General features: G+C 42.2%; 1 protein-coding gene across 1 annotated transcript; it reads left to right on the forward strand.

Annotated features, from left to right (window-relative positions):
* The first annotated feature begins 3435 nt into the window (after nucleotides 1–3435).
* On the forward strand, nucleotides 3436–4101 carry LOC128095356 (adenylate kinase 4, mitochondrial-like). Its single transcript, XM_052714217.1, has one exon. It carries the CDS (start codon nucleotides 3436–3438, stop codon nucleotides 4099–4101), a length of 666 nt encoding a protein of 221 aa, XP_052570177.1.
* Nucleotides 4102–13799: the final 9698 nt, after the last annotated feature.

A 13799-nucleotide genomic window follows, 5' to 3' on the forward strand; every position in this document is an offset into this window, starting at 1 on the left:
AAACAAATTATAACCAAACTCCAATCCATAGATCTAGAGTTGTTAGATATGGAAGAAGGGATTAAGAGGGGAACATGTATCTCCCTGGGAGAGTGACTTAGAACAGATTTTATGGCTAGGTTGTGGTGGTTGTGGATGGAAACAGGAGGATCAGGTGGAGAGAGGTAGGGGAGATACGGTTCAGGAAAAGAATGTGCAGAGAAACAACTACCACAAAACCTTTGATCTGTAATCTGTCCCTCCTGCAATATATGCTAGGGCAATGGTGGCACACAGCTTGTGGGAGTAACCAAACAATACCTAATTTGAAGAAGGGCCTACTCCACAAGAAGGAACCCATAACCAACTACCCAACACTGCTTCAGTAAACAAGAACCAGAGACTATACAGCCCAGCGACCTAAGGTAAATTCAAACATCTAAAAATGTGTTAATAAAATAAATCTAATGATATTTTGATATACTCGTAGATCACTGCCTTGTTCAATCATCATCAGAGAAACTTCCTTCTTCAGCAGATGGGAACAGATGATGAGACCTGTAGCTTGACATTATGCAGAGAGAGAGAGAGAGAGAGAGAGAGAGAGAGAGAGAGAGAGAGAGAGAGAACTTACAACACAGTGCTCTAATGAGCTATCTCCATCAAGTCCCTCCCCTCAGAACTCAGGGAACCCCATATAAGAGGAGGCAGAAAGAGTACAAGAGTCAGAGGACACGGAGGACACCAGAATAAGACCCCCTGAGTCAACCGAGCAAGTCTCTTATGAATGCACAGAGTCTGAAACAAGGCCAGCACTGGCCTCTTGCCAGGTCAGCTGAGTGTATTTTATAGCTTTCAGCTGAGTATTTTATGGGACTCCCGAGTGTGTGGAAGAGTGGTTCTGTGATTCTTGTCCCTGCTCTTTTTTTTTTTCCCTTCTGCTGGCTTGCCTTGTTCAGCCTCGACATGATGTGATGGTTTTTGTTTTATCTTAAATTATTTTATGTTTTTTTGTGTTTGGTTGTTATCTCTTTGAAGACTTCTTTTATAATGAATGAGAGATCAGTAATGGATCTGGAGGGGGTAGGCATGTGGGGAGGAACTAGGAAGAGTGGAGGGAGGAGCCACTGTAATTCAGATATCTTGTATAAGAAGCTATTTTCAACAAAAGGAAAAAAATTAATGGACTAATTTCTTTGGGGGAGATTTCAAGATAGCCCAGTATTGATTCTGTTGTGCTGTTATTACTAATCGCTCTCATTCAGGTTTGTAATGAAGAAGACCAAGTGGGGCAGACGGAAAACAAAAATGTACAGTTTGATGAGAAAAAGAGTACCAGGAAACCTCATGTTCCATCTAATGCTTGTACAGAAAGGAACATGGAGATCAAGGAGAGACCTCATCTGCACTGGAAGGTTGCCCTCAAGACATCACCCCAACCACCTAAGCTTCCAGTTGTGAAAGAGAGCACAAGGCCTTTTTTGCTCCTAGAGAACAACAAACGAACCAAAGATACAGCAGATGTCGTTCACTGTGTCAATGATTCACTCCAAATTGGCAGCTAAATTTAGCAGTGGTTTACATGGTTCTAGCTTTAGAGCAGTGTAAGATAATGGGTCATGGAATCTTCCTCCATGATTTTAGAGAGCTGCTGAAGCTAGGCCATATGCGGCAGGGGAGTCCCTGAGTGGACACCCTGAGAAGCTGTTGCATGAAGCTCTGAAAGCAAAGCCTAGTTTGCATTAAGAGATCCCAAGACGCTGGAGATGCCAGAGGTGCTTGCTGTCTGCACACGGGGGTAGAATGAGTCTAAGACAGAAAATGTGTTGCATTTAGCAAAGCTGTAAGAGGAGGAAATGGGAGGAGAGGAGGGAGGGGAAACTGTGGTTGGTATGTAAAATAAAACAAAAAGATTTATCTATAAAAAAAAAAAGGAGAGCCAATTTTGGCATCAGACATGGAGCTCAAGAAATTGCTGTTTCCTTTGCTGGGTTGGGGTTTCCTTTGGTACAGTATTTCCTCATTGTGTGGCCACCCCTCTCTTTTGGATGGTAATGTATATTCTGTGCCATTATATGTTGGAAGTATATAATTTGCATTTTGGTTGCACAAAGGCTACAATTAAGAAACTTTGGGCTTTTAAACAGTGTTGTGCCTGCAAAAGACTATGGAGAGTCTTGAAATTGGACTAAATGAGTTTTGCATCATTATTTGCCCAGGAAATTATAGGTGCTAGGAAGTGGAATATAGTATTTTGAATTAGATGCCCCCATATTCTCAGGCATTTGAAATATGGTTGGTCTCCAGTTGGTATAGAACTCTTTGGGAAGGTTGGGAAGGTGTGGCCTTGTTGGAGGAAGTGTGTTACTGGGAGTGAGCTTTGATAATTTAAATACTCACATAATTTCTGGTTCACACTCTCTTAACAGTGCTTATAATTCAGAATGTGAGTCCCCAGCATCTTGTGCCTCCTATCATTCCTTCATTATGCTATGGTGAACTCTAACCCTCTGGAACTATGAGTTCAAATAACTTTTCTCCTATAAGCTGACTTGGTGATAATGTTTTATTACAGAAATAGAAAGGTAACTAATACAGATAGTTCTCCTCAAGTTCTGTGGAGCTTAACTAATACCTTCTATTCTCACCCCACAGCATCTGTGAAGTTCTCATTGCCTAGTTAACTTCCATGCACTTTATTCCAGGTTGAGTAATTACATAATTCCCTTGTGTAAACTGTTGGATCTCTCTTTTGTTTTGGTTGACAAATTCCAATTGTAAGGCAAACAAAGTTCTGGTCAGAAATTTCAGTAGAGAATACATTGGTGGCAAGTAATTAAATAGAAAATTTCAAAATGACTAGCCACCAGGAACATGCAAATTTAAACCACAATAACGCTTTCATTTTCTATTTTAAAAAAGGACAAAGATAAAATCATGCCATAGTTGAACACTCATGTAGGCAGTCAGACATTACTAATGGGAACCAAAATGGTACAAACATTCTGTGAAACAATTTGGTAAGTTTTTGGAAAATCAAATACCTAGGTTTTCTTTGATCATAGAAAAATTCATGTTTGGATGTATCAGTTTCACCTGTCAATGGGAAGCAAAATGGTACAACCACCCTGGAAAGCAATTTGACAATTTTATTTTGTGTGTGAGTGAAAGATTCTTTAATTCAAACCCAGTATCTTGTGAAACAGCAGAAAACTGGGGAAAATTGGATCCCAAGCAGAAATAGGTAAGTCTAAAATTATTCCATTGGACCCTTCTCTCTACATGAAATTATCCTAATTTTTTGAGAAATCACTGAAACATTGGTGTTTAACGGACAGCCCCACCAAGAAAAGAAAACTGGGCAGGCGAATCCACGCTTGCGGAGGGTGCCCAGGCAGGGCCTGTCCGGCAAAGTGCTCGGGCTGCGGTCCAGGCCACCCCCTCCCCGCCAAAGCCATGGCTTCCAAACTCCTGCGCGTGGTCATCCTCGGGCCTCCCGGCTCGGGTAAGGGCCAGAGGATCGCCCAGAACTTTGGCCTCAGGCATCTCTCCTGCGGCCACTTCTTGCAGGAGAACCTCAAGGCCAGCAGGGAAGTTGATGACACGGCAAAGCAGTTCCTAGAAAAAGGTCTTTTGGTTCCAGATCATGTGATCACACGCCTAACGGTGTCAGAACTGGAGACCCGGAGCACCGAACACTGGCTGCTAGATGGGTTCCCGAGGACATTAGTACAGGCAGAAGCCTTGGACAGAATCTGCGATGTGGACCTTGTGGTCAGTTTGAGACATATTCCTTTTGAGACACTTAAGGATCGTCTGAGCCAACAATGGGTTCACCCTTCTAGTGGGAGAGTCTATAACCTGGACTTCAACCCGCCTCAAGTGCAGGGGATTGATGACGTCACTGGTGAGCCACCTGTCCAACAGGAAGGTGATAAACCTGAAGCAGTTGCTGCCAGGCTATGGCGGTCCAAGGATGCGGCAAAACCAGACATCGAACTGTACAAGAGCCGCGGAGTGCTCCACCAGTTTTCTGGGACGGAGACTAACAAAACATGGCCTTGTGTTTACACGCTTTTCTCAAACAAAATCGCACCTATTCAATCCAAGGAAGCATACTGAGCCTGCCATCGGAAGAACCAAGAAGACATGGTCGTTTCCTCAATCATGCGTGCAGTCCTGGTGCCCTGGCCAAATCAGAAGCTAGCTGAGACAGCGTGCAGCATCTTTTCTAGTTTAAGTGATGAAGTAATGAGGCAAATCTAGTAGGTAGAAAGAATTCGTGAAGAAGAAACCCTCCTGCCTTTGAAAAGAAGGTATAGCTCTGCAGGTGCATCACGCCCTTCACGGGAAAGTGAGTACAGACTGGATGCCCACCAGTGTTGAGCCTACACTAGATGGGTTGACAGCCACGTGCTGCTCTCATAGCCTTTTTGCGTGCGATGGTGGAGGAATCTCTGGTTCATGCCACCTTCCACACAGGCTGTTGAACCACAACACTGTAAGCCTGAGAACTTGAAGGGCTATTGTCCCAGCTTGTCCTCTGCCATACTCTCTTGATGACGATTGAATAGATGCTGATTGCGCTCAGTGACTGATTCTCCACAGTGACTGTTTCTCCCTCCAATCTTAGACACCCTAGTTTCTGCTGACTGTGTCTTCTCTCGTCTGCTTGCTCCCTCCATAGGTGATTCAGTAACATGATAGTTTCCGCCTTTATCCCTCTTAACTTCCTCTTTCTACAAACTGAGAACCAGGGGACTGGATTCAATCCCTTCATACTGGGATCTGAGCCAGGCAGAAAGCTTACTTGGTTAAACAGCTGCTCTGACTGTCCTGAACCTACTCTGTACCTTTTATTGTTTAAAAAAGATTCCCCAAAGTCTTTGGGAATTCTCAAAAACAAGGGAAATGCTCACTTAAGGAAATGTGGGATGGTCGTATCTTCTGCATTGATGTAGTAATCATATGGAAATCACTGGACTAATGAGATGGTTTAGGCTTCTTTAGTCAAGGCAAGATGAATATTGAACATGCTGCTAAATATTAATGCTGACAGTGTTTTTCTTCTGTGAGTGATCCAAGCAGATGGTAGGAAGTCAGTAAAGGGAACAAGCCTGTGGGCTTGAAGCATCTTGCACTAGATGTACATTGCACCTGTACTGAGAAAGACAGCTTTACCATTATGGTAAAGCTCTTTTTGTTTTCTTCCTATTCCAAAGATGCAGTCTATAGGTGGCCATAAAGTCCAGAAATGAAGACGCTGATATTTTGTCAATCATCATATGACAATAAAGCATTTGTTAAAGACTTCCCTGGTTTCCAGACTTGTTGGCCACCTTGTATATAATTCTTACTCTTCTCTTGGAAGAATGAGGAAATTTCTTCCCGCTGCCTTAAAAAGGTGTCCTGCACCTGCCTGTCCCCAGAGAGCATCCTTTATTACTGGTGATTTAGTGTGACATCTCATAGTCTGTGTGGGGGCGGAGTGTGGGGTGGACTTAGCACTTTAGTGGTATTGAAACATTACATTCTGAAGGCGTCCTGTGAATCCCCAGTCCAGTCACTGCCGTCCGCACATCCTGTGTGCTCATGAGTCTCTCTTCCTCGCTGTACTGCCTGGACTCTTGTGGTTCCTCTCAGTTGTCCTGCTGTGTGCATGTTCTTTGACTGCCTTAGTGGAAATGCAGACCAGCATCACTCATGCTCTCCACACAGAGAAATCTAGGTAAGCTTCTGAAGTTCAGGCACTGCCTGGCCCAGGTCTGTGACCATCCGGGCGTCGTCACATTGATGCTGGGCACTTTGGAAGCTTGCATTTGGTTGTCACTTGGTAGGGGTCAGGAGAAACAGATAAAGCCCCTGGGGTTTCCTGGGGAAGCAGGTCAGGTGTGGGAAACCGTACAGTTTAGAGGAGGATCACCCAAGGGAAGTAGAGAGTTAAAGGAATTCTGGGTAACTTGAGAGTGGGCGGGGGACTATCCTCCAACTTCTTTCTTCACCTCTTGTAGATATTGGGAAGAGCAATAGGGTGTGATGAGACCCCTGCCTGCACACTGTGTTGCTCCCTCTTTTTTTTTATTTGCATCTCAAGCTACCATGGTAGCCACCACTGGGACACTAGGGGTCAGGATTGTCTTCTGGTGAGACCAGCAAGGGGCAAAACCCATCTTTTCCAAGGTCTTTGCTGATTCTCATGTCCATTGACCTAAAAAAAGACCTCTGGTTTTCTCTACCGGACTCGCCTGTTCTCTTCTAAACGATTTTGTAGAAACAGCGTTAATACTGAAACTGTCTTGACAAAGGTGGAGTGACAGGGGCATCTTCTCCTTCCTGCGCCACGAATGCCTTTCCTTCAGTGGGGGTGGCTCCTGAGACTCCTGTGACTTGAATCGCAGACTCCGCCTGGCTCTTCACTCAGGTTGCTTCCCACATCCTCTTGCTTAGAGCTTGGAAAACCCTGCATGTTCGTTCCTTCAGTATTATAACAAAAAGGTACTAGCTATGAAGGAGGCCATCTGAGTGGATCATGCACTCTCAGGACCTCTATAAGCATCTTGGTGAGTCTTCCCAGCATCCCATGAGGTGGACACAGACAAGGAGTCCAGGTTATGAAGTCTTGCCCAGGCTCTTGATACAATTAAACAGTGCAGCTATGACTCAGTTCCAGGTTTTCCTCCTTCAGAAACCACAGCCTTTTATTGGATGTTAGCTGTCTGTTTTGACCTAAGCAACCCAGGACCATGAATGAGCCTGGTTAGGTCTGCTTGTGGCCTCAGAAGAGTGGCAGACATCATTAGAGTTGCTGCAGGAGACTTTCTTTACTCTCTTTGCTTAAGCAAAGGAAGTTGCTAGAAGAGTCCTCTAAATACAAGGCACGGAGGCAGGCTGGATTCAGACCCAGGCTGATTGGCCTCTATTCCAGGTGTCAGGAAGCCATGAAGCCATATGAACAAAGCCTGCACCTATTAAACCATGAAAGTTAGCCATAAATGCCACTCTTTATTTTTGGTGTGGCACACTGCACAGTTCTTGGTTTGACCATTCAGTATGTAGTTGGGTGTGAAGGGAATAGGTGGAGCCATTGCTCAGATGGCAAAGGTTCACATGTGACATTGATAGAGACTCTAGTAACAGACAACTATAGGAAGTCAACAAAAAGTTCTTGTTTAAAATCTTTGAAAGGATCATCACCTCTCTTGGATTGAGGAAAAGGGAAGAAAATGGAAAACTTGGTGTTTGTGGAAATTGCAAGCAATGTTTGGGCTCCAGGCTCTTTTCTAGTTTTATGAGAGTTTGTACTACTGAATTTGTTGATTTTATTTTTGTTTCTGAGATGAATAGATTTCTGGGGAATATATTGAACTCTGATGGCATTTCACTGTGACCCACAAAAGCTCTCTCTTGTCCATTGGACTCCTGGAACTCTGCCTGGGACCTGGCCGTGGATCTCTGCATCTGCTTCCATCAGTCACTGGATGAGGACTCTATCATGACAGTTAGGGTATTCAGCCATCCAATGACCAGAGTAGGTCTGCTCAGGCACCCTCTCGATCATTGCCAGTAGTCTGTGGTGGAGGTATCTTTGTGGATTCCTGGGGACCTCCCTAGCACTCTGCTTCTCCCTATTCCTATGGTGTATTCATTTATCATGGTATCTCTTTGTTCTCCCTCTCTGTTCCTGATCCAGCTTGAAACTCCCGCTCTCCTAAGCTCTCTTTCCCCCACCCTTGCCCTCTACCCCCCACACATATCCAGTTTGCTCATGTAGATCTCATCCATTTCTCCATCACTGGGTGATCCCTGTCTTTCCTAGGGTCCTCTTTACTAGCTAGCCTCCCTGGAGCTGTGGTTTGCAGTCTGGTTATCCTTTGCTTTACATCTAGTATCCACTTATGAGTGAGTACATACCATGTTTGTCCTTCTGAGTCTAGGTTACCTCACTCAAGATGGTATTTTCTAGTTCCATCCATTTGCCTGCAAACTTCATGATGTCATTGTTTTGCTCTGCTGAGTAGTACTCCATTGTGTATATGTACCACATTTTATTTATCCATTCTTCAGTTGAAGGGCATCCAGGTTGTTTTCAGGTTCTGGCTATTACAAATAATGCTGCTAAGAACACAGTTGAGCATGTGTCCTTGTGGTATGATTGAGAATTCTTTGGGTATATGCCCAAGAGTGGTATAGCTGGGTCTTGAGGAAGATTGATTCCCAATTTTCTGAGAAAGCACCATACTGATTTCCAAAGTGGCTGTATAAACTTGCATTCCCACCAACAGTGTAGGAGTGTTCCCCTTGCTCCACGTTCTCTCCAGTATAAGCTGTCTTCAGTGTTTTTGATCTTAGCCATCCTGACAGGTGTAAGATGGTATCTGAGTAGTTTTGATTTGCATTTCCCTGATGATTAAGGATGTTGAGCAATTCCTTAAATGTCTTTCAGCCATCTGAGCTTCTTCTGTTGAGAATTCTCTGTTTAGCTCTGTAGCCCATTTTTTTAAATTGGACTATTAGGTATTTTGATGTCTAATTTCTTGAGTTCTTTATATATCCTGTAGATCAGCCCTCTGTCAGATGTGGGGTTGGTGAAGATCTTTTCCCATGATGTAGGCTGTGGTTTTGTCTTACAAGAGCTTCTCAGTTTTAAGAGGTCCCATTTATTAACTGTTTTTTATCAGTGTCTGTGCTACTAGTGTATAATTAGGAAGTCATTTCTGGTGCCAATGCATTCAAGACTCCTTCCTACTTTCTCTTCTATCAGGTTCAGAGTAACTGGATTTATGTTGAGGTCTTTGGTCCATTTGGACTTAAGTTTTGTGCATGATGGCAGGTATGGATCTATTTGCAATCTTCTACATGTTGACATCCAGTTATGCCAGCACTATTTGTTGAAGATGCTTTCTTTTTTCCATTGTACAGTTTTGGCTTCTTCATCATAAATCAAGTGTTCATAGGTGTGTGGATTAATGTAAGGGGCTTCAGTTCGGTTCCATTGGTCCACATGTAGGTTTTTATGCCAGTACCAAGCTGTTTTTTTTTTTTTTTTGGTTTCTCGAGACAGGGTTTCTCTGTGTAGCTTTTGCGCCTTTCCTGGAACTCACTTGGTAGCCCAGGCTGGCCTCGAACTCAAAGAGATCCGCCTGGCTCTGCCTCCCGAGTGCTGGGATTAAAGGCGTGCGCCACCACCGTCAAGCTGTTTTTAATACTGTAGCTCTAGAGTAGAGCTTGAAGTCAGGGATTGTGATGCCTCCAGAGGTTGTTTTATTGTACAGGAATCTTTTAGCTATCCTGAATTTTTTGTTTTTCCATATGAAGTTGAGTATTGTTCTTTCCAGGTCTGTGAAGAATTGTGTTGGGATTTTGATGGGGACTGTACTGAATCTGTAGATTGCTTTTGGTAAGATTGCCATTTTTACTATGTTAATCCTATCTATCCATGAGCATGGGAGATCTTTCCATTTTCTGATATCTTCTTCAATTTCTTTCTTCAGAGACTTAAAGTTCATGTCATACAGGTCCATCACGTGCTTATTTAGAGTTACCCCAAGGTATTTTATATTATTTGTGGCTATTGTAAAGGGTGATGTTTCTCTGATTTCTTTCTCAGTCCATTTGTCATTTGTATATAGGAGGGCTATGACTTTTTTGAGTTAATCTTGTATCCTGCCCCCTTACTGAAGGAGTTTATCAGCTGTAGGAGTTCCTTGGTCGAATTTTTGGGGTCACTTATGTACACTATCATATCATCTGCAAATAAAAAATAATAAATAAATAAAAGTTTGACTTCTTCCTTTCCAATTTGTATACCCTTGATCTCCTCTTGTTGTCTTATTGCTCTAGCTAGAACTTCAAGTACTATATTGAATAAATATGGGGAGAGTGGACAGCCTTGTCTTGTTCCTGATTTTAGTGGAATCACTTTGAGTTTCTCTCCATTTAATTTGATGGTGGCTGTTGGCTTGCTGTAAATTGCCTTTATTATGTTTAGGTATGTTCCCTGTATTCCTGATCTCTCCAAGACCTTTATCATGAAGGGGTGTTGAATTTTGTCAAAGGCCTTTTCAGCATCTAATGAAATGATCATGTGGTTTTTTTTCTTTCAGTTTATTTATATGATGTATTACATTGACAGACTTTCATATGTTGAACCAACCTTGCATCTCTGGGATGAAGCCAACTTGATCATGGTGGATAATTTTATTGATGTGTTCTTGGAGTCTGTCTGCTAATATTTTATTGAGTATTTTTGCATCAATGTTCATGAGGGAGATTGGTCTGCAATTTTCTTTGTTGCATCTTTGTTTGGCTTGGGAATCAGAGTAACTATAGCCTCATAAAAGGAGTTTGGTAATGTTTATTTTGATTCTATTGTATGGAACAATTTAAAGAGTATTGGTATTACCTCTTCTTATAAGATCTAGTAGAATATTGTGTTGAAACCATCTGGTCCTGGGCTTTTTATGGTTGGGAGACTTTTAATGACTGTTTCTATTTCCTTAGGGGTTATTGGTCTATTTAAATAGTTTATCTGGTCTTGATTTAACTTTGGTATGTAAATTGTTCATTTCTTTTAGATTTTCCAGTTTTGTGGAGTACAGGTGTTTGATGTGTGACTTGGTGATTCTCTGGATTTTCTCATTGTCAGTTGTTATGTCTCCTTTTCCATTTCTGATTGTTAATTTGGATGCTCTCTCTCTGCCTTTTGGTTAGTCTGGATAAGGGCTTGTTTATCTTGTTGATTTTCTCAAAGAACCAACTCTTTGTTTCATTGATTCTTTGTATTGTTCTCTTTGTTTCTATTTTATTGATTTCAGCTCTCAATTTGATTATTTCCTGGCATCTATTCTTCCTGAGTAACTTTGCTTCTTCTTGTTCTAGAGCTTTCAGGTATGCTGTTAAGTCACTAGTGTGAGATTTCTCCAACTTCTTTATGTGGGCATTTGGTGCTATGAATTTTCCTCTTAGCACTGATTTCATAGTGTCCTATAAGTTTGGGTATGTAGTACATTCATTTTCATTGAATTCTAGGAAGTCTTTAATTTCTTTCTTTATTTCTTCCTTGACCCATTGGTGATTCAGTTGAGCATTGTTCAGCTTCCATGAGACTGTAGGCTTTCTGTAATTTTTGTTATTGTTAAAATCTAACTTTAAACCATGGTAGTCTGATAGAATACAGGAGGTTATTCCAATTTTTTTTGTATCAGTTGAGATTTTGTAACTGAGTATGGGGTCGATTTTAGAGATGGTTCCATGGGGTGCTGAGAAGAAGGTACATTCTTTTTTGTTAGAGTGGAATGTTCTGTAGATATCAATTAAGTCCATTTGAGTCATAATATCAGTTAAGCCCCTTATTCCTTTGCTAAGTTTCAATCTGGCAGATCTGTCCAGTGGTGAGAGTGGGATGTTGAAGTCTCTCACTGTTAATGTGTGGGGTTTTATGTGTGATTTAAGATTTAATAATGTTTCTTTTACATATGTGGGTGCCCTTGTGTTTGGGGCATAAGTGTTCAGAATTGAAACTTCATCTTGGTGGATATTTCCTGTGATGAGTATGTAGTGTGCTTCTTGATCTCTTTTGATTGACTTTAGTTTGAAATCTATTTTGTTGGATATTAGGTTAGCTACACCAGCTTGCTTCTTAAGACCATTTGATTGGAAAGACTTTTCCCAGCCTTTTACTCTGAGGTATCTTTGAAGTTGAGATGTGTTTCTTGTATGCAGCAAAGAGATGGTTCCTGCTTTCATATCCATTCTGTTAGTCTGTGTCTTTTTATAGGTGAATTAAGTCCATTGATATTAAGGAATATTATTGACCAACGATTGTTAATTCCTGTTATCTTTTGGTGGTAGTGTGTGTTCATTTCTCTTCTTTGGTATTTACTGCTGTGGGGTTATCTATTGCCTATATTTTCATGGGTGTATCTGATTTCCTTAGGTTGGAATTTTCCTTCTAGTGCTTTCTGTAGGGCTGGATTTGTAGATAGGTATTGTTTAAATCTGGTTTTGTCTTGGAATGTCTTGGTCACTCCGTCTATGGTTATTGAAAGTTTTGCTGGGTATATTAGTCTAGGCTGGCATCCATGGTCTCTTAGTGTCTGCATTACATCTGTTCAGGTCCTTCTGGCTTTCAAAGTCTCCATTAAGAAGTTGGGTGTTATTCTGATGGGTCTGTCTTTATAAGCAACTTGGCCTTTTTCCTTTGCTGCTCGTAATATTCTTTCTTTATTCTGTATGTTTAGTAGTTTAATTATTATGTGTCAAAGGAACTTTTTTTGGGGGGGGGTCTAGTCTGTTTGATGTTCTATAGGCTTCTTGTATCTTCATAGGTATTTCCTTCTTTAAGTTGGGAAAGTTTTCTTCTATGACCTTGTTGAATATATTTTCTGTGCCGTTGAGTTGGTATTCTTCTCCTTCTTCTATCCCTATTATTCTTAGGTTTGGCCTTTTCATGGTGTCCCAGATTTCTTGGACATTTTGTATTATGACTTTTTTGGCTTTGGTATTTTCTTTGACTGACAACTCTATTTCCTCTATTGTATCCTCCACACCAGAGAACCTCTCTTCCATCTCTTGTATTCTGTTGGTTATGCTCGCATCTGTGTTTCCTGTTCGTTTACTCAGATTTTCTATTTCCAGCATTCCCTCTGTTTGTGTCTTCTTCATTGTTTCTATTTCCCTTTTCAGATCTTGAACTGTTTCCCTCACATGTTTAATTGCTTTTTCATGGTTATCTTAGCTTTCTTTAAGGAATTATTGATTTCTTCCAATTTTTTATTTTTCTTTTCCTCAATTTCTTTATTGGTTTCTTCCAATTTTTTGTTTGCCTTTCCCTCAATTTCTTTAAGAGAATTTTCAATTTTTCTTGAAAGGCCTCTAGCATCTTTATGAACCTATTTTTATGGTCACTTTCTTCTGCTTCTTCCAAATTGTGATGTTCAGGTCTTGCTGTTGGAGGAGGGCTAGGTTCTGGTGATGCCATGTTGCTCTTTATGTGCTTCTACCTTGACAGCTACCTATCTCCTCATCTAATAGGTAAAAGAGGTGCCTGTGTCTAAGGGAGTTGCTATTGGTCCTCTCTGTGCTTGCTGTTTCTGTGTCTCAGGGGGACCTTCTGGGTCCAATCTTAGCTCTTGGTCTAATTGCAACTAGCAGATTCTGTATCTCAGGGAGCTACTTTAACTCAACCCAAGTTAGTTGATTATGTGACTCCCGCTCTTGGTCTTATTAGGGCTCTTGGTCCAGTCAGAGGTGACAGATTCTGTGTCTCAGGAAACCTCTCTTGGTCCAATGAGAGTTGGCAGATTCTATCTCTCAGAAAGCTACTCTTGGTCTAATGAGGTCTGGTGGACTCCCTGTCTCAGGAAGTTACTCTTGGTCCAATGTGAGGTGGTTGTTTGGTTTCCGTGCCTCAGGAAGTTACTGAGGTCACAGGTGGTTGGGTATTGGGGAAGGGTGTGGAACTTGTAGATTACAGGGTCTGATGGGGGGTTTTGTTGGGGGGAGGCCTTCCCGCAAGAGTTTTCCCTGCTGGCCAGCAACTGGGGCAGAGTTGGGTAGGGGTTTTCTGGGACTGGCTATGTCCCAGGGCCTGGGTCCTAGGGGCAGGACTCTGGATGTGAGAAGAATCACTCGCCTCTTGGTGCATTGACAGCTGGTGGTTTGGTTTCTGTGCCTCAGGAAGTTACTGGGTTCACAGGGTTATTGGGGCAGGGCATGTAGAATGCAAGGTCCAATGGGGGGCGGGTTGGTGTGTGTGTGGGTCTTCCTGCAGGAGTTTTCCCTGCTGGCCAGCAACTGGGGCAGAGTTGGGTGGGGGTTCC

Source organism: Peromyscus californicus, unplaced genomic scaffold (assembly GCF_007827085.1).
Source record: "Peromyscus californicus insignis strain IS unplaced genomic scaffold, ASM782708v3 Scaffold_4__1_contigs__length_199733344, whole genome shotgun sequence".
Classification (NCBI taxonomy): domain Eukaryota; kingdom Metazoa; phylum Chordata; class Mammalia; order Rodentia; family Cricetidae; genus Peromyscus; species Peromyscus californicus.

Excerpts from the sequence above, each read along its gene's own strand:
- LOC128095356 (XM_052714217.1), top strand. The coding sequence starts at position 3,436 with ATGGCTTCCAAACTCCTGCGCGTGGTCATCCTCGGGCCTCCCGGCTCG.